The following is a 24,221-nucleotide window of genomic DNA, read 5'->3' as shown; positions in this document are numbered from 1 at the left end:
CTTTAAGTGATGATTGGTGAGCTTCATTCAATGATTGGTTCCTGAGACAACTGGGAGCTTCTCTCGAATGGATCGATAATTAATATCTCAAACAGAAGCATTCAATATTCAGTTCAAACAAAAGTCTAGATTTGATTGATGATTACTCAATAATGATTAATTCGAAGAGGCAGGTGAATGCAGAGTTATCAAGAGTTATGTTTTTCTTCTTTTGAATATGATTTCATAACCTTTTTTATGAACAAAAGCATTCAGAGGAACAGCATTATTCCATTTCACAGGCAATGATTACGCCTAATGGACTCGACCAGTGAATTGGGATGGTAAGGAAAATAGCCGACAATAGTCCAGTCGAATAGATAGCCTTATTTCATGGCAAATGGCGGACGATTTGAAATGCAAAATGGTAGTTCACTTTACGTTCGACTGCATTTTCCCAGTAAATGTTCTGTTCCTTTTTTTCTGGAAAACTCTTATGCAATAAATAAGATCTCCTGCGCTTAAGTAGCTCAACAATCTTCAAAAGAATAATACCACATAAGAGACAGACTATAGGCCTATGCACCGAATTCTATTGTTCAGTGCCTTCAGACTGTTACTGTTTCCAAGGATTGAGTATGTTATTCCTGAGCTTCAAAACAACGTAACTATGTTGCTTATGGTGAAATTCCTTTGAATAGATTTGTAAACGAATTTATTCAGTATAACAGTAGAAATATATCAAACTTTCCTCTCGCTAGTTTCATTCAACTGTTGAAGATTATCCATCATATGACAAATAACTTATGAACTTACTTTGAAACTTTTATGAAATAACTTTCAGTTTGAATACTGCATGGAAGACATTACAGGTAAAGAAAAGTTAACTGGTCCATAGGTCTTCCCCTTTATGGTCTGTATAGGCTATAGAAGTGCTCTATCCACTCTTGCAACCTGAAAATGAATCACACTCTTGTAAATAATCTCACTTGATTCATAGACTTCTCATCTATCTTTTAAGGTGAAAGGTTCCAGAAGAATCCAACTTTGATACGACCATTCACATCATGTGTAGGAATATTCCAGAGTTGTGTAGTAAGAAGGAATCCCATTCATGAATTGCGTCCATCATTGAGAGCTGAGCTCCAATTGTTTGTCCTCATTCCTCCACTTCCTCTTCGACTGTTTCCCTCCAGTATCGTTGACCCTGAACAGTTGATAGTTTTTCTAGCAGGCATCTTCACTCTTGAGTCAGCAGAGCAACAGAAAGGTGATTGCTTCGTCGTGAAGACAATGGAGTTTTCGTCACTTTTTCAATCGCTATATTTATCTGCGCCAACACTTTTCTTTTCTGCGTTTTCATTTCCCTTCAACTCTTCTTTTCAACCTTCCTCCTCCGCTTTTCATCTCCGTTTCCCCTCCAACTTTTCTTTTCGGCATCCTTGTCAGCACATCATCTTCTTCTGTCACTCTTACTTCGCGTTCTTCCAAGTATTTCAGTTTCGATTCGCTTCATTTGATGAAACCAAGTTCAAGGTTGACAAGTACTCTCAGAGAAATTGATTTTTAGAATGTAATGAACAAGTCTGAGAGATTTCAATAATACTGCTATTAATGTTAGGGATAATAGTTTATATCCTTCTTCAAAAATGGATTGGACTGTAATTTTCGTTCGAATATTTTATTTACGTCTGGACAATAATTATATCTTAAACGCCGAGATGAAGGCTACAGAGTGATGGAGTCGAGAGCAGCAGGATGATGGTTATTAGGTGAAAATTTTGGTATCTGAAATGCAATGAAGTGGAAACGTAGGCGTATATCCTGTAGATACTGTAAACTAAATGAAAAATTATGAACAGTATGAATCTAATAACTAATTAAACTAACAGTAGGTGTAACTAAGAATTATGCTGTGTTGCAAATGCAAATACAGATATTTTTCTAATGACACAATACTACTCGTATAATCTAGTGGAAGAGGATAAGCTGCGTTTGAATCTTGATTCCTTCTCATGTCAAATATTTTTATGACATTCCATATTTGGTAAGCATTTTCAGATTCCGCTTGACTTTCCATGTTGGCATTCAATCTGTTGATTCAATAATGATTATTCTCGAGCAACATTTTTTCGTGTTGTGGAGATCTTGCATCTCGATTATAATTCATTGCAGATGTCCGAGTGATATTTGGGGCGATTGATTGGCGAATATTCACTGAAACGTAAAGGTCACATTAATGTCACGGCTACAGATAGAATTGATAAACAAGTTGATGGATTTAGCAATAACACTCGGATGGTCACTTCATCTATATTTGAAGATTGCTAAAGATACATTACATGGCATCAAGATCTTGAAAAATTGTAAAGAACACTGTGTATCCTGAAAGTATTTTATAATGTTTATTTCAGTTCGTGAGGATTGTTTATGAGATGTGATGGTTCAAACTTCTTCGTTGTATCATTTTCGACTTCACTAATTCTTCTATACTGTAGTAGTACAGTACATTCTATACTGTAGTTATGTTTTTTTGTGATGGTATTCGTAGTAGTTTACTATCTCACTACTCGGAATCACTTTTAATAATCTACTTCATAGCTGTTGTATCCATCGTCAATAATTGAATTATTTGATATTCAATAAAATAATTTTCAAGCTGTAAAATCAAAATTCAGATCCAGAAGTTTGATTTTTGTGACCTGTGTTGAGTATGAGTAGTTATATAATATTGTAGATCAATATTGTAACTATATGAAATATGAGATTAAATATTCGTATGCAATATTCATCTAGACTGGAATTATATAGAACATTACATAACAAGAGGCTGCTTGCCAAAAGACAGCCCTCATGAGTTTTCAGATAACATCTGTCTTTATTTCATAACTGATAACGCAAATATCCGAGTCCTTACGAATTTTAAATTTGTTACCGGTTTAAATCAAATGAGAAATGTGCGAATCGAGTTTGCAAAGAAAGGTCCTCAATTGACCTCTGTAACACTAAATGCTAACTACATTCTGGTCGAAATTGTTTCGACATTCACAGACACATAATATCAAGTTTTTTAGGGACCAGTTTTTTATGTTGGAGGAAAGAAAAATTGCCGTTCTTTCTGGTTCTAGCAATGAGACTTTGGTATCAGGATGTGGTTAATTGGATTGTTGAGAGGTTTCAATTGGAAATAAGCACCCTGGTCGAACGTGTTAAGATTTCGGATTAAATCGTAAATCATGTTCACCGTTATATTTCATTTGTAGCAGTGGGGCCGATTATTAAAGTATCTTCCGGTCATATTGGAGATTGCATGGCTAGGCCAAGAAATTTCTCACTTTTGATCATTTTTATCTGTTTGCAATTTATCCATTCTATCACTTAGACTAATGTTGATAAGTTTTCATGTTATTATTGATGTACATCAATAATAGTAGCTTTTTCAATTCACTAAAGTTTTTCGGTTAATCACGAACTTGGTTTTTTCTCACTAAACTAACAGCTCATCGTGGTTCGTCTATCATGAAGTTGTTCAATTTCATAAGCCACAAGATGTTTTATACTTAGAACTCAATTGAGATGGAGATTTTGGGTTTCATTTAATAGACTGAGATGAAGCTGTCAAAGTTTCTAAATTCACTCGCGGTAAATGATTACCTAGTTCACTCATCTCAGAAATTTCAATCAATGAATCAACATTTAATGCACTTAAACATGGGTTTTCACTTTGCAAATGAGTTAATAATGCAATGAAAAGTTTATTGCAAGAAATAAAAATCAAACCTGTTTACTTTGTACTTTCTACTTCAATTTCACTTGCACATGATGCAAAATCTACTATAGGAATGAGGCCGTCTAGTTATATGAAACTTCTAAAATCAAGCAAACTTGTATTAGTTACGAGGTGTTGGCTCAACTTTCTACACATAATAGAGGCGGTATTTGTAACTAGTTGTGTTCTGTTAATATGAATATTGGCCGTGAAAATTGAAGATGGAGAGCTTTTTTGAGAGGATCGTACTCGTAATACTGTATTTATTTCAAAATCTAAGAAGTTTGTTCTTTGCTAAGTGATCCTGATGTAATATTAATTAGCCAGAAAAAACGAAGAAGAGATCAAAGTTTCACCATTCACGAAACATATAAACTCCATAGCTCCAATTTTAGGCAGAAAATCTATCCTCCGTGAACTCGACATAACCTCTTGGTTTGAACTGAGATTGTTTGTGAGTTGAGGTGGCCGCTCTATCATTCGCTAATAACACAGTGCCGCTATTCGAATCGGGAGATACACCGTCCAGTCCACCAATTGAATCACGATTATAGCTCTTGAGAAATCAATGCTGGCCAAAAAGATCAAGTGGATAATCGCTACCTGCAAAACACTAAATTTCGTTGTTTACAATGCCATCTTCGGTGCATTTCAAATGTCACACGCGAAGATTATAAATTTCGCATGTTGTATCAAACCTTGCAATTTGGAAATTGCATTCGTAACGGTTCATAGTGCTGTCTATAAATGGTGCATTGGATAACAAACTGATACATAAAGAATTTTCAGATTAGAATGATTTGAAATTATGAAACTGTCTTGAATAATTTGTTTTGTTAGAAATCTCTGAATGATGACTTATTATAAAAACTTATACAAAAAAATTAAGTGTACACAAGCTTTGTAAATACAGTTCAAAAGGTGTTCGGCTTTGATGAGTGTTGACAAGAGATATGTTGATAAGCTAGCATTCAGCTCTCCACATGTGCCTGATTGGAAAAGGAAATAGGGATATTCCTTTTCAATTTCCTTTTTTCTCTGGCTGCACATTGCTTAATACATTTAAAATTCTACCTGTGCTTCTCAAATATTATAGCCTAGCAGGTAACCCGTGCTCCGCAAGAATCCGATCAAAAACTTGACTTAATGAAAGAATTGAAAATAGGCCTATAACCATAATTGGTGAATTAGGAATTTTTATACAGAATTTCGAGTTAATCAGATCAATAATTCAGACGTGATGATGCGTTGAACATGTGCTTCGTATCCCGTTCATGAATAAGCCAATTATTTCCTTCAAAATATTATAGATTACTCGTTTGACGATTCAAGTTCCCAACATATTACTAAGATCAATTTCTGTTGTTTTGTTCCAGGCTAGCTCACAAGGCGGTATAGGTTTCGGTATAAAGCGGGAGATCTTCTTCCTGAACCTGGAGGATGGCTACTTCGGCTGTCAAGTGAACGAAAGTACGGATGTCCTGCAACTCTACGAATTATCCAGGTTATGCGATGGCAGGAACGACTGCTATCGCGGCTCCGACGAGCTTCGACGAGAGCTGAAATGTACAAGTGAGTAAAACAAACATTTTCACAAAAAATAACAAAAATGTGTCATTATTGTAGAAAAAATGTATAGCTCAAATGTTCAAAACGTGCAAGTTAATCTTAAATTGAAATTAATGTATCTACTGTGTTCCCTGTCGGTTCCTTGTCCAACTCAGTTTTTCTACATACAAAAATTAGCTAGATTTGAGTCGGAACAGATTATAGCCTTATTCTTGTTTGTAAGAAGAAAAATACAAAAATGGGCTGCAATGGAATATATTGTGGTTGTTCGTGACGTGACGTTCCAATAGTCATCCCTCGAATTCATTTCTCATTTGCTCAAGAACATTACACCCTCATCATTAGTTAGAGGAGGTGGTTTCATTATTCCAATATCCACGTTCCTATATTTATCCCTCGAATTGATTAATATATCATTTGCTCAAGAAAATTACTCCCTCATCAATTAGGAGGTGGTCATAATTAAGTGTTTACATATACAGAGTTTTCGTAATGATATGTTTTAGCAATGCTCTCGATGTTTATATCTCCTGTTTTTAGTGCTGAATAACCGACCATCCATAAAATGAATTATTTTTCCACAAAATACCATTATAAACTCGAAAATAAGAACATTGGAATGATTACTAGCTGAAAAAGGATAGAAATTGATAAATTATAAGTTCACTCAAGATTACTAAATTCTGATTTTTGCTCAAATAATGAATAGGATTTCAGTTGCATGTCTGTTAAGCCTTCTCTATAAGGGTAGCTTAATGACAAGAAACAAATACACTGTCCAATGCTCAAACAACATCTTCTACTCTTACATGAATTCAATGTGTGTCTCAACCCATCTCCATTCTCTATCGCACTTCAATGCCCCATCCATTGGCGACATGTCTTATGGCGAAATTATGCAGAGTATTCCGCAGCATGGGTGCGTTCAATCGACTTGTGCCAATGCTCCCTCGCTGCCAATGCTGGTATTCTGGTTGCATCGCAGTCTTGATGAGTCACCCGATCTCCGATTGTCAGCAGAGCAAAGGCCTCTGAGACCCCAGAGGTCTGCAGGACCTCATCTGTATTCATTCCGGACACATCACGATCTGGTCGTCTGGTAACTCCTTCTCCTTTCAAGCCACAGCAAGTCCTGCCGCCTACGACCATAGTATTGGTGCTAGTATTCAAACGGATATCCGTTTATAACTTTACCGAGAATAATAAATAATTATTCCACAAGTCGTTGGTTGTGAATGCTTTCCTTTGTAGAACTTTTAAGGCGATTGCGTCCATTAACCTCGGCTGCAAGGAAAGAAAGGCTGCAAATCTAGTACCTACCTATTGAAATTGATCCTTGTTCCTTTTCATTTTCTATTCTTCTCTTTTATCAGAAAATATATTTTCGGATGTTTTCAAACAACATTCTATGACTATCAAAATGTTAACTATTCTCCTTCTCCTTTCACCTCAATTATTCGCTATTTTTCTCATATTCCTACTTTTCATTCAAAATTTTTGTTGGCCGTTCACAGTTTCTCCCTAGCTAGAACACCCCATAGATTTATGAGAGAAAGGCTATTTCATCTATAAAATGTATCATTCTTTAGCTTCATTATGCATTTCCTTGTTTTGTTTTTTAGAGGGTGACGTGATAATAGAAACTTACCTTTCCTCTAGTAAGCCTTGTTCCCGGAATATTTTATTTTTTTAGTAAATCATCCTTTATCATATTAGTTATTTTCCCATGAATTTTCTCCACCTCCGCTATGATTATTTCTGTGCCCTGTCAATCCAAGATTGAATAATATTAAATATAAGAACATCTATGGATGAATGGGAATTCGCATGTGAAAAAATGGTTAAGAACTGTGTATTTCTAAGAAACGTTAATCTGACTCTTACAATAATCTCAATAACCTTGAAATTCCGAATGAATATTCATCAAATAATACACCTCCACATTGTAATCTACATACGTTTCATGGCCCGTTTTCCACATTACCTATGGAAATTGATTGATTGATTGATTGAGTACTTTATTATGGAAAGTAATACTGATAGCAGATGCACTAACTCATGCCAGCTGATGGATGACTCACGACATGAAGAAGTTATGATGACATTGAAGTGCACATGACCTTCAGGATAACATTGTGCGGCCTTCATTCACAACACTGGAAGCATATACCGTTAAAACTGACGGTTTGTGGCTATAAAAACAGGAAAATAGTTGCTTCAATTTCTTATAGCGAACGGTATAAGATTACGTTCGAAGCAAAAACAATTCCAATCGTGATGATTGATCAAAAACTGTTATCTGTTTGGTTAGAGAGATCATCATACAATCTAATAGCTTCTAATGGGATTACAGCGATTAAGTGATATAATCTGCTATTAGTAATTAATCTTACAAGATGATCTGGAAACCTATAAATCTCATCATTTTAACTACCTCAAAAATATATATTGGAATGTAGCCTAATAAAAATTAGAGGCATTTCTAGATCTCCGACTGCAAGCAGAGATACAGCGATCACTTTCATTCCACTCTTCAGTATTAATTTATTTCACTAACATAATGTAGTATTGATTGGATGGTACTGTATACCAGTAGGCTACTCTATCCAGTCCAAGTTTCTGCAGAATATGATACTGTGTGCACCAAATTCGCCTATCAATTCTAAATTTCGTATAGTGCATATATAGTTCTATACAGTGTACTATTCCAATATTGATATCGGAATGCAAATACTGATGCACATTAATACAATGTTTAGAACTCTATTCAAATATTAATGAGTGTAGTGTATAATTTATTTGTAATTTAAGCGTACACAACTCGTAATAATTGATTTCAATTTGATAGTTTCTCAAGAGCTCTGTGTATTCTCTCGAGTTCGAACTCTTCCAACAAGGGAAGTTACTGCATGTATGAGAGATCCTCTAGGGATAAAGTATTCAATTCTCGTTACTCTCGCAACTTGCAAACATGCTATTATGTAGTGGGCGTTGTCATAAATAATGGCTTCATCTTCCTCTATTTTTCGTACCGACTAATCTTTTTTCGGCTAAAAAAAGACTAGCGAATCTGATGTAACGGTCTCTGCATCGCTACATATTTAATATGCAAAGTGGTATCTGCATGTAAGTGAGGAGAATGTGGAGAGAGAAAGAGGGTGGATGGGGCTGCAGTTGGGTAGAAGAGAGAGGAAAAATGGATATCGCTGAAGTACCGGTAACCGGTTTTGTAACAGGGTTATAAATTTCAGTGTTGGTTTTATATTAGGGAAACGGGATCTCACGCTCGGTTGGGGAGATTAAGTTGACGTATGGTGTGGAGTTTGATACGATTTTCTGAAATCGGCAGAATTATATTGGAATTCCTAAGTTTTGACTTTAGTGGGACTGAATATAATGATAGACGATGTTTCAAAGAGATAGACAGAACTGAAAAATATATTTTTTGTTCTGGGAATAAATTTCTCAATACTGTGATATCAATGAAACACACTTTCAAGAAAATACAAGAGTATGATAGAATACAAGAGTAACATGACATGTTTGGAATAAAATAATGCTGATAACCTTGCAATATTTAAAAAATCAAATGATGTAGGTTGACTACTATATTAAACGGATAACATAGCTCACACAGCTATATTTCGTCATTTCGAATCAACTCTTGGAATTTCTTAATTTTGTAAAGGAAATCGCATATTTATTTTGGTGTTACATAAATAATTTATTGTGGTGATTGTATTATTCAGAAAAATGGCCAAAGTAGAGAAGAAGAGGCAGAAGTCCTGTGAGTCCTGTATTGGCCCCTTCCAATTTTCCAAAAGCTTTTGAGCTCAATCACTGTGATAAGATGAGAACGTAATGTAATTACATGTGAATACAGAATAAAAGAAAAATCAATAGAAAAGTACCTGAAAAATCTCAATCTTGTGATTACAGATTACAGCACTAATGTACTTTTAATATTTTAGTCTATTATAATTGATCGACAAAAGCGATTTTCCACCACTTTCGATAAGATTCAAATGTAGGAAATCATTAAAGATCAGATAACCTACGAAGTATGATGTCATACATAATGACACGTCCGTTTCCATAAAACAGAAGAGGCATTTCTCAAATGTCATGGACTTTTAGTAGGTCGCTCAGCCTTCAATGAATATAATATATCCTGTACTGGACAATGCGATCAGTCCACACAATAAATTAGGACATCCAACCTTCTGTAAAATTTGATAAGAGGGTAGCATTCTGTTACACTTTTAGCATAGGTCGAAAAAACTTGTTGCTAAAATTTGGACAAGTTGGCCTTGATATTTAAATGAACCGATGAATTTTGAACCGTCATATTGAATAACAACTTATAGCTATCAATGACAGATTATGAATATTTAATGCATGATTTGTTGTTCTACTTCAGGTAGATAGGAAAAAATAAGTCAAGATTATTTAAGAATAGAACTCAGGAGCAGTAAAGTAGATCGATAGATTATGAGATTATGAATATTTCCTACACAAAATTATTGTTTACATATTAGTATAGTATTATTTATTCATTCCATCATAATATATCAAGTGGAGTACTATTATCAGCATTATTTTATCAAATCAACAGATAATGAATAAGAAATTTCAAAGCTTTTGCCTATTTTCAGTCTGAACTACAGTAAAAAAATGAACAACTATTTATCAAGAAAATTCAAAGTTGATATGAGATAGTGATATCACGTAATTTCTTTAGGAATAGAGAATTGAAAACTCAATATCCCCCAATATAATTTTCGCGTTGCATTGTATTTTCTGTTGAAACTTGCTAGAATTGAGTTCAAACTCGAGATAAGCACTAGACTAGCTGAAAACTTGAAGTTAGTTCCAGTTAACGTAATTAGTTCTCATTCCAAGTTAATAAAGCGGCCTTTGTAGCTTTTTTGTAGGTTGATCACCCCCAGGCGGCTAAAACACGTTACAATGTCAATTCCTCCACTTTCATATCACCCTCTCAGCTAAAATAACCCGTTCAACCTGTTTCTTATCCTGAATGCAACTTCCTCTGCATATTACTTGCGTTCAGTTTCACTTCAGATGTACCGAGTAAATTATTACCTACTGCAATCGTGGTATGAATCGGTTTCGCCAGTAATTCATTTCTTAACATTTTGATATCCTTGGAAATGCTAGTTGACGTCGAAATTAACACCCAGCCAAAGTACTACTCACTTTTGATGTTGATTTACATTTGAGGAGACCTGATGAGATGCTTTTATAGCCTCTGATTGCTGCAATTGAGTCTGAGGAGCTAATTCAATATAACGTGATGGCAGTTTATCTCAGCAGGAGTTATAAATTGACGTGAATGCCCTCATCAATACAATTCCATTCTTCCCTCATTTCCTCCTAGCCATGTATTCTTTGTTATATTCTTATATCGATTCAAATGCGAATCATTGACACAAATAGCCTCTTAATAATAAAATCTTCGTGAGGTAATGATCATGAGAGAAATCAATTCTTGATGTGATCGGCTCTAACCAATGCTTGTGTACTATGAATTGCAATCTTCCACTCCAATCTTCCATTCAGCATAAAAACTGAATTGGTCATCAATGAATTGTACGATACACTGAAGAATGACTCTGTATTATTGATATTAATGAAATATACTACTTGTCAATATACTACTCGCTAATATACTACTCTCCCATCCACCGAAAGAGGTCAGAGTTGAAAACCCCATATCACTCTCAGCCCTGATTTGGATTAACTTCTCATGTATAACGGATCAAAACAAATTCCAACAAACTATTCAAATCTATGTTGATTCACGAATCATCGTTGATGCACTTATTGCAATAATCCAAATTCCACGCACATTATAGGACACTCAGGTATTACAGTTGCATCAGCTCTCAAGGTCATTCATGTCCAATTCCAAATGCTTTCCTGTTACTGCAACTGCCATTAAATTACTGTTCCTGTTACGGAAGTGAAGTGCACTAATAAGTGAAGGTCATTCCAAGTGAATTTGGAGGGGGAGTGATAGTAATAATAATGATACCTTGTTGATAAAAAATAGAACAGAACAATTCGACCTACACTGATTGAAGTGCATTGAGCTGTTTCAACCTTCGTTTGAAACCGTTTTAAACACTCATGATGCATTTATCGAAATGCATCTAGATGCATCCAAGTTCAACTTGTTATCCACACGTTACGGTGCACTGGGCGCAACCATGCAGTTCAGGAAGTGCATAGGATGCGCTTATCATCCTCTCATATCGCCTAGCTCAAGAGAATATCTTTTATGGTCGGTCTATCTCATAAATTTTCACCTTTGTGCTGCTGAACTACACTGGCAAGCCCTTACATCTTGTTAGAGAAGCCAACGGTAAAAGTAACCTCCTATCACTAGACAATACCCCATTGTGGTAAACAACAATGGTGTCTCTTCAATTGATAAGATGAATGTTGTTGATGTGGGGCTTCAATAAATTACTTCATGAATTGGACAACTTGTTTCTTGGTCTAATCATAGAATAATAGAAAGTAGCTGCTGTTTTATGAATTTCCAAGTCATATTTTATCCAGTAGGCTTTTACTTCTATGGATTTTCTTGATAATAATTCAAGGAGGAGAGAGTCTGACATTTGCAATATCACATGTTGTTATAAAATTTCTGGCTAGTCAGCCAATGTCTCATAATATATACTGTTTGTAGTCTTGGTGCTAGGTTAGCAGATTCAACAATGAGTGATTTCCATTTTCTTGAAGTTTTACAACCTACATTATCTGATTAAACAAAAATTCATTTCAATTATTCTGTCATAGTTTTCCATGCTAGGTAGATAACAATTAGAAAATACATCATCTGTGAGTAGTAAATATTCGTTTGGAGACATTTATGATTGAGTTGTTTATTCCTGACGATCTCCAGATAGTGCTTTCACTGTTATACGTGGATAAGTACAGATTCAATGAAACCTTATCATATATTCATTTTCAAGCCATGTTTCATAGTTTTATAGCCACATCAAATATTATAAGATTGCACATTGGGGTCATGCAAGTATATGCCAGTCGATTGTTCTTGTATAGAGAAAAATGGTCAGCATCACAACTTCATCACCACCATACTTGCAGCATTGTCGAAAGTGTAGTGATGGATATTTTCATTTTCATTATACAAAGAATATAATATTCAGGTATAAAATAGAAGACTATTATAATTCAGGCAGATAAGAATGTACCAACTTTTGATAGATTATTACTGAAAAAGTAGGTAATAAGTTTTGTAACAGAAGAATATCGGCCAGAAGATTATTCTAATAAATACCACCACGCGTATACCGTATGGTTCTTTGCACATTCAATCTCACCTCTTCATTAACACAAAAAAGGAAAGCTTACGTGGACAACACCCAGGAAAAACAATAATTACATTTAAGGCTCAACTCACGCTTACGCGATTCAGGTAGAGAAGAGACTCGACTCTAGTCGAGAAACAGGTGTTTTCAAATGGGTGACGTCGCGGAGACTAGAGTCGACTGGTCTGAATGTCACCATTTGGAAACACATGCTCTAGACTAGAGTCGAGTCACTTCTCGACCTGAGTCGCGTAAGTGTTGAGTTGAGCCTTACAGTCAAGCTGTGGTCTTGCTAGAATCTCAAATTCCGAATTCATTAGATCACATGTTTGAATTTTTTCAAGACCAGTGCCTCGACTAATAATACAGATAACCTATTTTCACAAATTTATCATGCCGATAGTTCAACACTACATCTGTCACAGTGGTTGTAACTCAATTTGAATCCATTGTTAAGTTGCTGTGTAATTTGGTGCGATTCCCAACATTTTTCCACCAACCAGGACCGGACAGTTGTCTCTTTGTAACTAATTTTGAATGGCAGTCACCACCAAATTATACAGCAGTCAGCCGGTCGACAATTTCGTGATCAGGATAACAAACGGTCACCACAACGAATCTCTTGGGTAGTAGAGACTAGAAAGAGTAATTTGGTACAGTTATTTGTTAAATCATTCAACAAATTGGAAACAGGTTGCTTGCGGTGTGCTAAGATCTGTACTTTGTCGCTTCCCCACATTCTAAGTCACCATTTCTAATTTAATTTCTGATGAGAGCTGTTACAATGTTATCGTTCTAACATAAAACGGAGCACTGTGCAGTGATTGCTGTTCCGTCTCAGTAGACTCTACCTCTCCCCTCTCCTTCCACATATCCACCTCATCCTTTCTTCAGTTTCTTCCTACCTTTCGCCTCACTTCTTATCCTATTCCTCCTTCCTCTCAATCGTTTTCCAAGTGCATTCTTTCCAATCCTCATCTTCGTCATCCCTTGTGTTCCTTTTACTTCTTTTTCTTCCTCTTCTACTTCTTCTTCTTCTTCTTCTTCTTCTTCTTCTTTTTCTTCTTCTTCTTCTTCTTCTTTTTCTTCTTCTTCTCGTTCTTCTTCGTTTTAACCTTCTTCTTTTCATTCTTATCAGCCTCTGTCTTCTCTGCCGCCTTTTCCTTTTCTTTTTTCCCATTATCAATATATCATATCTTTTCCTCTATTCTCTTATTCATTCTGTTCGTTTTTCTCCACCTACTTTTCATTTTCTTTATTCTTCAGTTCCACCGACTTTTCTTTCCCATCCATGTAAATTTTTCTCCTCTCGTTTCCACTTTTTCCATTCCAGCATGCCAGCCATCTCTCCATGTTTTCTCATTCTTGTTCGTAATCTCTTTTGGCTTTTCATTGTTGTTCTTCTTCTCTCACACCATCAGTAATTCCACTCTCTTTCCTCCATTCTATCTTTTCCGTGTCATCATCTTCTATTTCTCCTTCCTCCTCCTCTGTACTCCTATATCCGCATCCTATATTCTTCCTCTCAAGCAGTAATTCTTCTACTTCTTCTTGCTTCTTCTTCTTAATCCTTCCTTCTCCTATTCCAGCTTATCACCTTGTTCTTCTCTTCTCACTTCCCTTTTATTATCTTGCATCTTGTCCTTTTCATGTTTCATTCTCTCCTCCGTATCAAATATGACCGTGTGATAGTAACCAGTTATTATCCTGAGAATGTTACAGAATTTTACGGTAACATCTGTTATTCGCGAAATAGCAATGCAGCGGTAATCCAGTTGATGGTGATTGTTATTACTGGTTCACTGTTATGTACTGCAATAAATCCCGTAATTGTCAATAAAATTGCTTGATGCTCTGATGGAGATCTCATCTACTATTAAAATATCAAGCTGAAACTGTTACAACTGAGAGATCAAAAGTCATTTGCAGGGGTGAATTAGACTGCTGTGATGTTGCAGAGAGTTGTCAAGTATTGCCTGAAGCCTATATTTACATTCTACTATCAATCGGTTTCCCTATTGGTTATTCCCTTTTCAAGGAAATAGCAGAGGTTTTAACATATTGCTGCTAATCTCATCATCACGCTACCAGTATTTTGTGATTTTTTCATCAAGTAGATAAATTCTCTTCACAATCTCTTCCAATCATTGTTGAGTATGGATATCAAAAATAACGTGTATTGAGTGGAGAATAATAGTTGATTTTTTTAGTAGGGATGAAGCCTCTAAATGATGGAAGTCCAATTAAAATTAGACTTAAAACTTGATGTTTAGTCCTAAGAATAGATTTGACGATTTGATGGTCAAATTTCATATAATGACTCCTAGGTCTCCAATTTCTACTGTACAGATTACTACTAAAGATATTCAATTACTATATAATTTAGCCTGAATACCATTATTTGAACACAAATTCATGGTTATTATCCATTATATTTATTGGGTAGGGAGCTAGCTACATCTATTTCAACTCCGTCGGAATGGAATTTGATAGATTTGTTAGATTTGAACAGAAAGTTCATTCTCCCACATCAAACTAAACATTAACAAAAAAGCTCAGTTTCAAGAACGTCTTTTATGTTTCTTTATTATTAATGCTAGTAAAATGGCAATCATAGCTTTATAATATTAGTAAGAGCTTATTATAATAGTAGTTAGCTGTAATAATAATAGCTTATTAGTTTATAATAGTTATAGCTTTACTAATGCTAGTAATTTCATCGTTATTTGCTTTTTTGACTTAACTTATTGCTACTAGGTTTTTTGACACATACATTGATTTGAAATTTATGTTATAGATCAAGGCTCTTAATCAACGTATTAGTGACATGAATATTGCAATAACCGCTAAAGTGTCTATAAACTCTAGAATTAAGCATGAACTATGTAATCGGCAAGCTATTGCGCTCCCGCTAGATCTTATCTTTGGGAAGCTGCAATTTGAGTTTATCCTAGCGTGAATTTGTGCAGTTCAGTTCTCACGTATTGGAGGAGTGGCATCACCTTTGGTCGCTTATTTTATTCGCTTCTATTGCTCCTCCGCGTTCGTGCCTAGTGAGCTGAAAAACAGCGGAAGGAAGGAAGAAGATGGTGCGGAAATTATCATAAAACGAGAGGAAAGATAGACACGTACGATAAGTCGAAAAAGGAGGAACAACAAGAGAATACGACGAGATACCGCGCGTTAAATTAAGCGCGACAATGCATAGACGACTGATCTTTTCTTGGAAGCTGCTACAGAATTACCACCAGCAATTGCAGAAGAATGGAAGGAAAATACAGAAAAACGTCGGGATGAAATAGAAAGGACGATTCTGGCCCGACAATAGAAGATAATACTCAAGAATAATATAATTCTTGAGTTTTTCCAGCTTGTCACATAAAACTGTATTGTCAATCTTCGAACATTGCTTTCTGTAACTGCTTGCAATTTACTATTGACAACTGCTTTGACAAGTTCAAAAATATTGGTAACTTGTTTCCAACGAAGGATGAGTAAAGTATAAAAAAATTCTTATGATCTCCAGAACATCAGTTTAGTCAGTGAGAGACAGTAGGAAGTTGAAAATATAATACAAAATATAGACTATATAATACTACAAATTCACTTTAATATAGACTATAATAATGACTTCGTCAAATAATATTGAATTTCGAATGAACATAGTCTGTAGATAACATTTTTCAATAGATTAGTTTCCAAAACAAAGATGTAACTATTGCAGATTCAAGATTCAACTTCTGCATAAACTTATCACCAAAAATAATATACACTGAACCAAATATATAATTGTTATTCCATTACATATCACGCTATTTCAAGTGTGAATTATGTAGATATTCCCGTGATTTTCTGTCGCTTGAGATGATTATGTTATGACCACTAGGAAGCTTGATATTCGATTTGTCTAAAGCCAAATCCCGGACACGCTTTTGCCTCCTGTGGTAGCTTGAATTATTAAATTTTACACATTTACGATACAGGAAATTTTTCTTCACTTACATAAGCGTTAATTTTTTGTGCAGGTACAAAATCGTAAGAACGAAGTCCTCTAACAATGAAAGTAAATGCCTTAAGCTTAATTATTTGTAAGCTTTACATCGTTATAGAAAAGGTTACTTTACATTAACAACTATTTTAATTGGATGTAATACTATAGAGTAATCAAACTTCTCAGGCTAATTGAAGGATGTAATGCGTCGTTTGAGTCTGAGAGGTGAAAGTTGTATTAGACAAGAGTGAGAATTTTTCTCCATTTATGAAAATATTATCATGACAGGCTCTCCTTGACTGCATATTATTGAGCGATTTCCCGCTATCCTGATTTTACATGAAAGTTTACTAACAAAAACTCTTGGAATACTTTCTAATGAAAATGAGTGAGCTATAATGGATACCGTACTATGGATCCAAATAATGTCATCTTTATCTGAACAAATGATAATCGATTATGATTGAATAGAATAGAATGTTTGAATTTGCTTTGGCTTGGCTCTCAGCATTTGAAATGTAAAATTACATTTATTTGGAATTTCCCATCATATTCGGATAATTATTATCAGTTCAAATATTTAGAAGAGTGTTCAAAAAGATCAGTAGTGATTCACTGGTTATTTTTAATTTAAAACGAACAAATACACTTTCTCAAGTTAATTTTCTAGATACGATTCCCGTATTATTGTATTTTTGAGATAAAACATATCGACCCACTGAAGTTTTTTCTCTGGACCTCTTGCTCAGTGGACCTCTATTTGTTTCCGAAGTTGGAATTTCATCATTCTGTATTATAATTAGATCAATATATGAAAATAAACGATTCGTTGACCGTAGAGTAATGTTAATCTCTGCCTAAGATTTTCGGTATTTTACCTTGATATGAATGTAAATGGCCCCTCTCCATTCCATTCATATAAGTATGCTTCCCCATTGTCTTTCAATATTATATTCAATATAATATTATAACAAGCGTTACACTCCTTGTAGAATCATTCCGAAAATCTATTCAAATGATGACCATTTTGCTATTCAAGTATAAAATTCTAATATCGTATTAAATTTGAATCAAAACCCTCTCTGCTCATGTAGTCAGCTCAAAAAACCATTTAATTGGAGCTAAACGGCAACCGGTTTCTCAGTTACAGTTACTTGTTACTTGTAATTCTTCTTGTAACTGCGTGCTTGTAATTTGCATCCATCGATAGTTATCAGGCATGTTTGCTCGTGAATGTGGATGTGGTCTTACTAATAGGCTTTTCTTTCTGTAACGAATCTTCTTGCATATGGAGCAGAACTTTCATGGATGGGGCTGAATTAATTCAGGGTCAATGATCGGTTACTGTTGTTATTCCAACGATCCGATTAATCCACTCTTAAGAGGGTAGTTTACATTTTGAAGATTCCTTGATGTGCATAAATAAAACTTGGTCACTTTTCATAAACTTGATGAAGGTGGATGACCACATCCATTATTACTTGAATACATTGCATTCGAATGTTGCAAGTAATTTTGATGAGAGCTATTTTACTGAACATCAATGAACCTCTACAGGGCTCACAGTTACTCTTGATGATTGAATATGGTAAATTTAGATACCGAATTAATTTATGAACATAAATTCACCATTGATTCCTTTTAAAGTGGATTTTCCCTTAATAGTCAATGTTTCCTTAACATTGTCGCTCATTGTCATTTTCTTTTATTTTTCAGCGGACTGTGGGATTGAAGACGGCACAAAATGTCAAAATGGTGCCTGCCTTGATCACCAGTGCCATTGTAATGACGGCTTTGGTGGATGCTCCTGCGAAGTACCAGGTCACATTGAATTTTTAACTCAACTAAGTTACTATTCGAAAAATTGAACCATCAAATGTAGACAATTCTCAAGTATCGAATTACCAAGCTAGTTTTGCAAGTTTGATACGGTATTCATGATTTTCTACATCTTGCAAAATGATTCTAATTTTCATGGATAATAATCTATTCTTTTGAAACAATGTGAGCTCTTGATTATTCTATTTGCAATTCATGAACATTTCACATTCATTTTATTTTTAAACATTCATTCTATTAGTTTCCAAATTAATGTAACATTCAATAGAATAATTCTTACAAAATATGAGCTCATTCATAGTGTGGTGAACATTATTGAGTATTCATTACTTACCTCAATTCATTGCAAATCAAGTTCGAGAATATTATTCGTGTGCATCATCATACAATAACCACTTGATTCAGGTTTACAATAACAATGATAATAAACAATCCGTTTCGAGTTTTAATAATAATTATACTGTATAGCATATTCAGTTTTTTAAACGATTTTAATAATGAATCACATAGATCACCCAATCAATGTATACTGTATAGGCATTAAAAATGAAGATAAGTTCTGAACCAACAATCTTGCTTTTGCAGACGAAAACGAATGTAAATATCGACCATGCGACGTTTTCGCCCACTGTACGAATTCCCTCGGAGGATTCCACTGCACTTGTTTTCCCGGCTACTCGGGAGACGGATTTCACTGCCAAGGTAAGACAAACACAATATTTCAATAATAATTTTGTAACAACTTATCATTTCAAGATTGATGTTTATTAGATTTTGATTTGTCATTGATAAACTTCCAAATAATCTTGGCTATTATTTGCAATTCGTCTCAATTTTCCGACTTCTTCCTCGTTTCTTTCTTAACATTTCTCATTGTTTCTCCCAGCAGCTCGTTTCATCCTTTATTCTCTTGCAATACAGTTGATTTTGAAATAGTGTATTGTAAACAAATTCATTATTTCCCCAAAATCGGTGTAATCGTGTAATTTGACATTGTACATAGACTATAATATTTCAATGTCCAGTTTACTAATATTGTAGGGGAAAGTTATCCTCATGCCGTACATCAGATTAGTATAAATTACGATACAGTCTTGAGCAACTATTCATGATAATAAGTACTAGAGATTCAACTCCAAGTTTATTCATGCTTCTGGATGTTTGTTATCTTTCTTCCCTGAAGCTATATTTCTTTCATCCACTCCTTTCTTCTTTTATATTCTTCTGATTCACCTCTTCCTCACTCTTTCAACACTTCATTGTTGACCGAAGCCAATCCCTTGCTTGTAAAGCGTTTTATCATTTTCAATTCATCCCAACGAGTACTGTGTGATTCTCGCCCCATCCTTTCCGTTCTTCACTTCAGTAAAACTTATTATTGATTCCGAACTCACAACTAGTTTGGATAAATCACATTACCCAAACATAACAACCGTAATGTAGCAAATAGAAAAAATACTAAGCTCACGCCTACATGCTTCATATTTAACTGGAAGGTAAAATACATCTCCTACTTATCTATTCTCAGATCTCAATAAAGAAAGACTCGAACTAATCTTTCTATTTTATGTTCAAAGTACACAGATTGGAGGTCTTAAGCTTCAAATAAATCTTTTCAAGATTTCAAGTTCAGTACTCTGATATAAGCACTATTCCAATCACTCGAGCATATGTGTAAGCTTATTATACTATCACGCTAAGACGTGAAGATACTCACTTCATCGTAAGAGTTGTAGTAAAAGTTAATTTTATTTATTTATTCACTCCCACTACTATGATAACTAGACTAGTTATCCAAGTTTCTCCCAACGATGATTTTTCTTATGCTGCGATTATCCACTGTTATGAAAATATGTCCCTAGTATTTCCTATTTCCTTTCTCCACAATCAATTTCGCTTTAGAAACTGCAGCAAAATTACGAATCTATTACGTAACGACAATATTGTTTAATCATTGCTAGAGGAGTGTAAATTTTTTTCAATTTTTCAACTTCAGTATTTGTCAATTGTCTTATTCAATTTTCATGTTCAGGTTTTAATTTATTTTATTTTCCTTCAAGTTGATAGAATTCGATCAAATGACAAGAATGGAGAAATTGCACATTCAATACAATTAAGTACACATTCAATACAATATCTCTGTATAAAAAGTTTGCTTCAATTTCACAACTCTATTGGTAATTTTCATGGGAATTTCAATTATTAAAACATTCTTTAATAATTATTTAACTTCACTCAAAAACATCCAAAATTTCACATTTCATCATAATTATGCTGTTCAAATGAAAACGAATGAGGGAGTTTTCTAAGAGGAAGATACTTCTCATCATATCTTCTCATCAATGAGGATAGTTGCCAATTATCAAATTCCATCACCAACGTTCAAGTTCAGTGTTACGACTCTTGAATAAACTCCTAACTGTTAGATTTGAACGCGGAATTCATTAATACCCGAAAACTAATAAGGGGGTTCCGGTTTATCCCACGCTAGGTCCCCAAAAATAAGCATGGCCACACAGTAATTGTTTTATGGTTCACAGGTTTTTTCAAAGTAGCTTTTCTGACGTGGGTTATTGGGTTGTAAAATGTTAATGGTCACTTGTGCGGTAGAGATGGTTGTGGCATTTCCAGTCTATGATACGAGATACGAGAAACTTGAAGAAAAGAAAGATCAACAAGAAGGAGAAGAAGAAGAGAAAGAAATGAGTGGTACAGGAGTTGTTTGTTTTCATGTCGGGTAGCAATTCAGTTTGGAGTGGGTACTTGTCTTCGTAGCTCTAATCTTTTTCTACAACTCCGGTATTATTGTCCACTCTCTTAGTAATAAAGTCAATGTTATTCAGATGTCTTACAACTGAGTTCATTGTCGCAAAAGCAGAAAACATTACAAGGCCAAGACTAGCAACAGCACTTGTTCTATGTACAAATAATATTATTTGTACAGTACAATACATTATCATTTTAATAATACCATCATAAACAATCGTGTTGAACTTGAAAGCCTGATTATCATACATCCTGGAGATTTCAAGTACGGTACTGTATTATGTAATGAAATATTTCTAGCTCCAGGTATCTTAGTGCTGCTCTGCTCAATCTCTAGAATATGGATAAGGAGTAATAACATCCCTTAATTCTCAGATTTTATCTAAGACAGAATTTACATAACATACATCAATCACACATTAACCAACAAGGAAGTCTGCTAATCTGTAATTAGAACAATTATATCGAAATAGGGACAATCCGCACTTTTTGTTTTTGAGAAAAACATGGATTTCATCCAACTCACTTCTAGTAGTATTAGGGAAATTATCAGTTTTATATTATTTCTGCCATTCTGAGACTGAAATAAATTTTTATGAGAAGTTTTAGTAATTGGAAATAAAATGTTCTAGAACATTGTACTTCTCAGAAAAGCTTAATTATTATTAGGAATGTTGAGTAAAATGTTGATGTAGTGGGAGATAGTGAGAGGAGAATAAGGATGAGTAAGAATTTCAACAATAGATTGAGATGAAGGAAATTATGGATTTATGAGAAGAAGAAGAAGAAGAGGAGGAAGAGCAAAATTGAGCGAAAGAATAGCACAGTTTGCTTACAATAAGGGGAAGTATCAGATGTAGCGGTGTTGACTGGGGAGGAGCCGTGGACTAAGATTAACGTCCAAGTTAAGGTCAAAATGTGAAAAAGGATATTATCGGGAACAGTAATAGGTATTAGGCTACTTCGTGACCAACGCTACCCATGCACTGATCTTCATCCCTCACTGAGGTCCCTCGAGTTCACATTCTCACAGCAGAAATACCGTCTTCACAATCTTCACATGCATTTGGAGTTGTTTTGTCTCACTGAATCCATTCCTCCACTATATTCATTGCATTATCTCTTGTGTAGGCACATTCTACTTCCCTTCCCACATTATTTATCAAGTACAACAGTATTAGCGACTATACTCATTACTGTTTTTATTCATACCCATTTGGAATTTACTGAGCTCTTGAAGTTTTTACCTATTTCTTCCTTCCTTTCCTCTCTTCAATGACCACTCTTCTACAAATCTATCATGTATTTTCAACTATTTTCACTCTTTGTTTGAATGAATGGATGGAAGAATATTTGGTAACCAGATGCAAAATTGCCCTACACAACACAAGAAAAAATATCATTAGAAACAGTTAAGAAAGTGAACATATGAATAAACTTCTTTCTTTTCATCTACCACTTATAGCCATGGCTGCAATCAACATTATCACTCGTACTCAGTTCATTTTTCTGCTACAACGTCAAATAGGGGGAAACATCGATGTGATTGATCGGTGGTTGAACTATGACCAATTGATGAGAAGAAATGCAAACATTAAATTCAATCGGGATGATACTGAAGTTGATGATTTTCCAACCCGATCATTTATGTTTGATTCATTTCTATCCATCATTATCTGGCTGCACTGCCATAGGAAATTATCATTCCTCTTTCAATCCACCTCCTTCTTCATTCTTCCAATATTCCTCTGTGGTATTTTCTTTCTGGTCACGCAGAACCCTCTTTCATCTAATTGTCTTAGCTCGCATACCGCTTTGCGTGATAGATTATCTATAGCCAAGAGTGTACTATACTTATACTTTCAGCCACTATAAACATTCCAGAGCCCATTTAAACATATAATCCGGAAGCTTCAAATTTAAAGACCACCCAAGAAAACTCATTGGTGCTCATTCAAAATTTCACTACAACAGTTTATCATCAGATTCAGATTCACATCCCATATTCAATTTCAAATTTAAGAGAATAGTTGATGCTTCATTCAAAATCTTCCAACCCTCAAGACTCAACATTATCGTGCACCACTCCATATATATATATATATTATATATATATATATATATATATATATATATATATATATATATTATATATATATATATATATAATACTTCAGTATCCAAATATATCGTCAATAAGACATGTTAACCTCAGTTAAATTGGGATTTAAGTCTCTCAAAGTCAAAAAGACTCATGATGGACTCTGTAAGCTTTCAGTGTGCGTATCACATGAAATAAATGAATAGAAAATAGTTTCATCTATTTTATAGTAACTAGTTTTATATTGGTCTTATTTATAGTATTTCAATAATCAGAAACTATACAAGAAAATGTTACAACTGTGTAAGAAACTACTAGGAGTACTATTTCATTCATTAAAAAATGTAATTGACAGTAAACTCCATGCAGTATTTGAGCTCATACTACCACATTCTTAAGCGTCAAGCGCAATGGAGCTTCTTACAAAATACAAAGTCACCTTCAAGACGCCTCTATATAGTAGTTCCAAATTATGACATACGTTTCAGTAGCTTTATTATGTCACTTCGAGCCCACTCGATCCTTGAAACCTTGCTTGGAAGCATTCGATGTTCAATTACAGTCATGCCCATTTAGAACCTTTCATAGTGAGATTCACATTAAATGTCAGCGTCTGCTTCAAGTAACATTAATACATCGAATTCAATCATTGCTGACATTTTGAAGTGAATCTCGCTCTATGAAGTGTCGACCTAATGACATATGTACTGTCTGTAATCATGATCAGTTGAAGAGCGGTCAAAAAAAAAGGATTTGATCAAAGATATGATAGAACATAGAACAATCCATTGTCGGATTAAAGTGTGGTCTCAAATTGAGGAAGATACACTGTAACTGATATTTCAA

The 24,221-nt window shown here is 34.6% G+C and overlaps 1 protein-coding gene across 1 annotated transcript in view; it reads left to right on the top strand.

The window, feature by feature from the left end:
* Positions 1 to 24,221, top strand: part of LOC111052168 — a 389,458-nt gene that overhangs the window by 111,119 nt on the left and 254,118 nt on the right. The window contains exons 3-5 of the mRNA XM_039436353.1: positions 5,125 to 5,320; positions 18,386 to 18,490; positions 19,094 to 19,210. Of these exons, the coding sequence (XP_039292287.1) occupies positions 5,125 to 5,320; positions 18,386 to 18,490; positions 19,094 to 19,210 (418 nt within the window). The remainder of the gene's footprint in view (positions 1 to 5,124; positions 5,321 to 18,385; positions 18,491 to 19,093; positions 19,211 to 24,221) is intronic.

Source organism: Nilaparvata lugens, chromosome 10 (genome assembly GCF_014356525.2).
Source record: "Nilaparvata lugens isolate BPH chromosome 10, ASM1435652v1, whole genome shotgun sequence".
Taxonomy (NCBI): domain Eukaryota; kingdom Metazoa; phylum Arthropoda; class Insecta; order Hemiptera; family Delphacidae; genus Nilaparvata; species Nilaparvata lugens.
The sequence above is the reverse complement of the archived record's forward strand: the minus strand, read 5'-3'. Positions and strand labels throughout refer to the sequence as shown.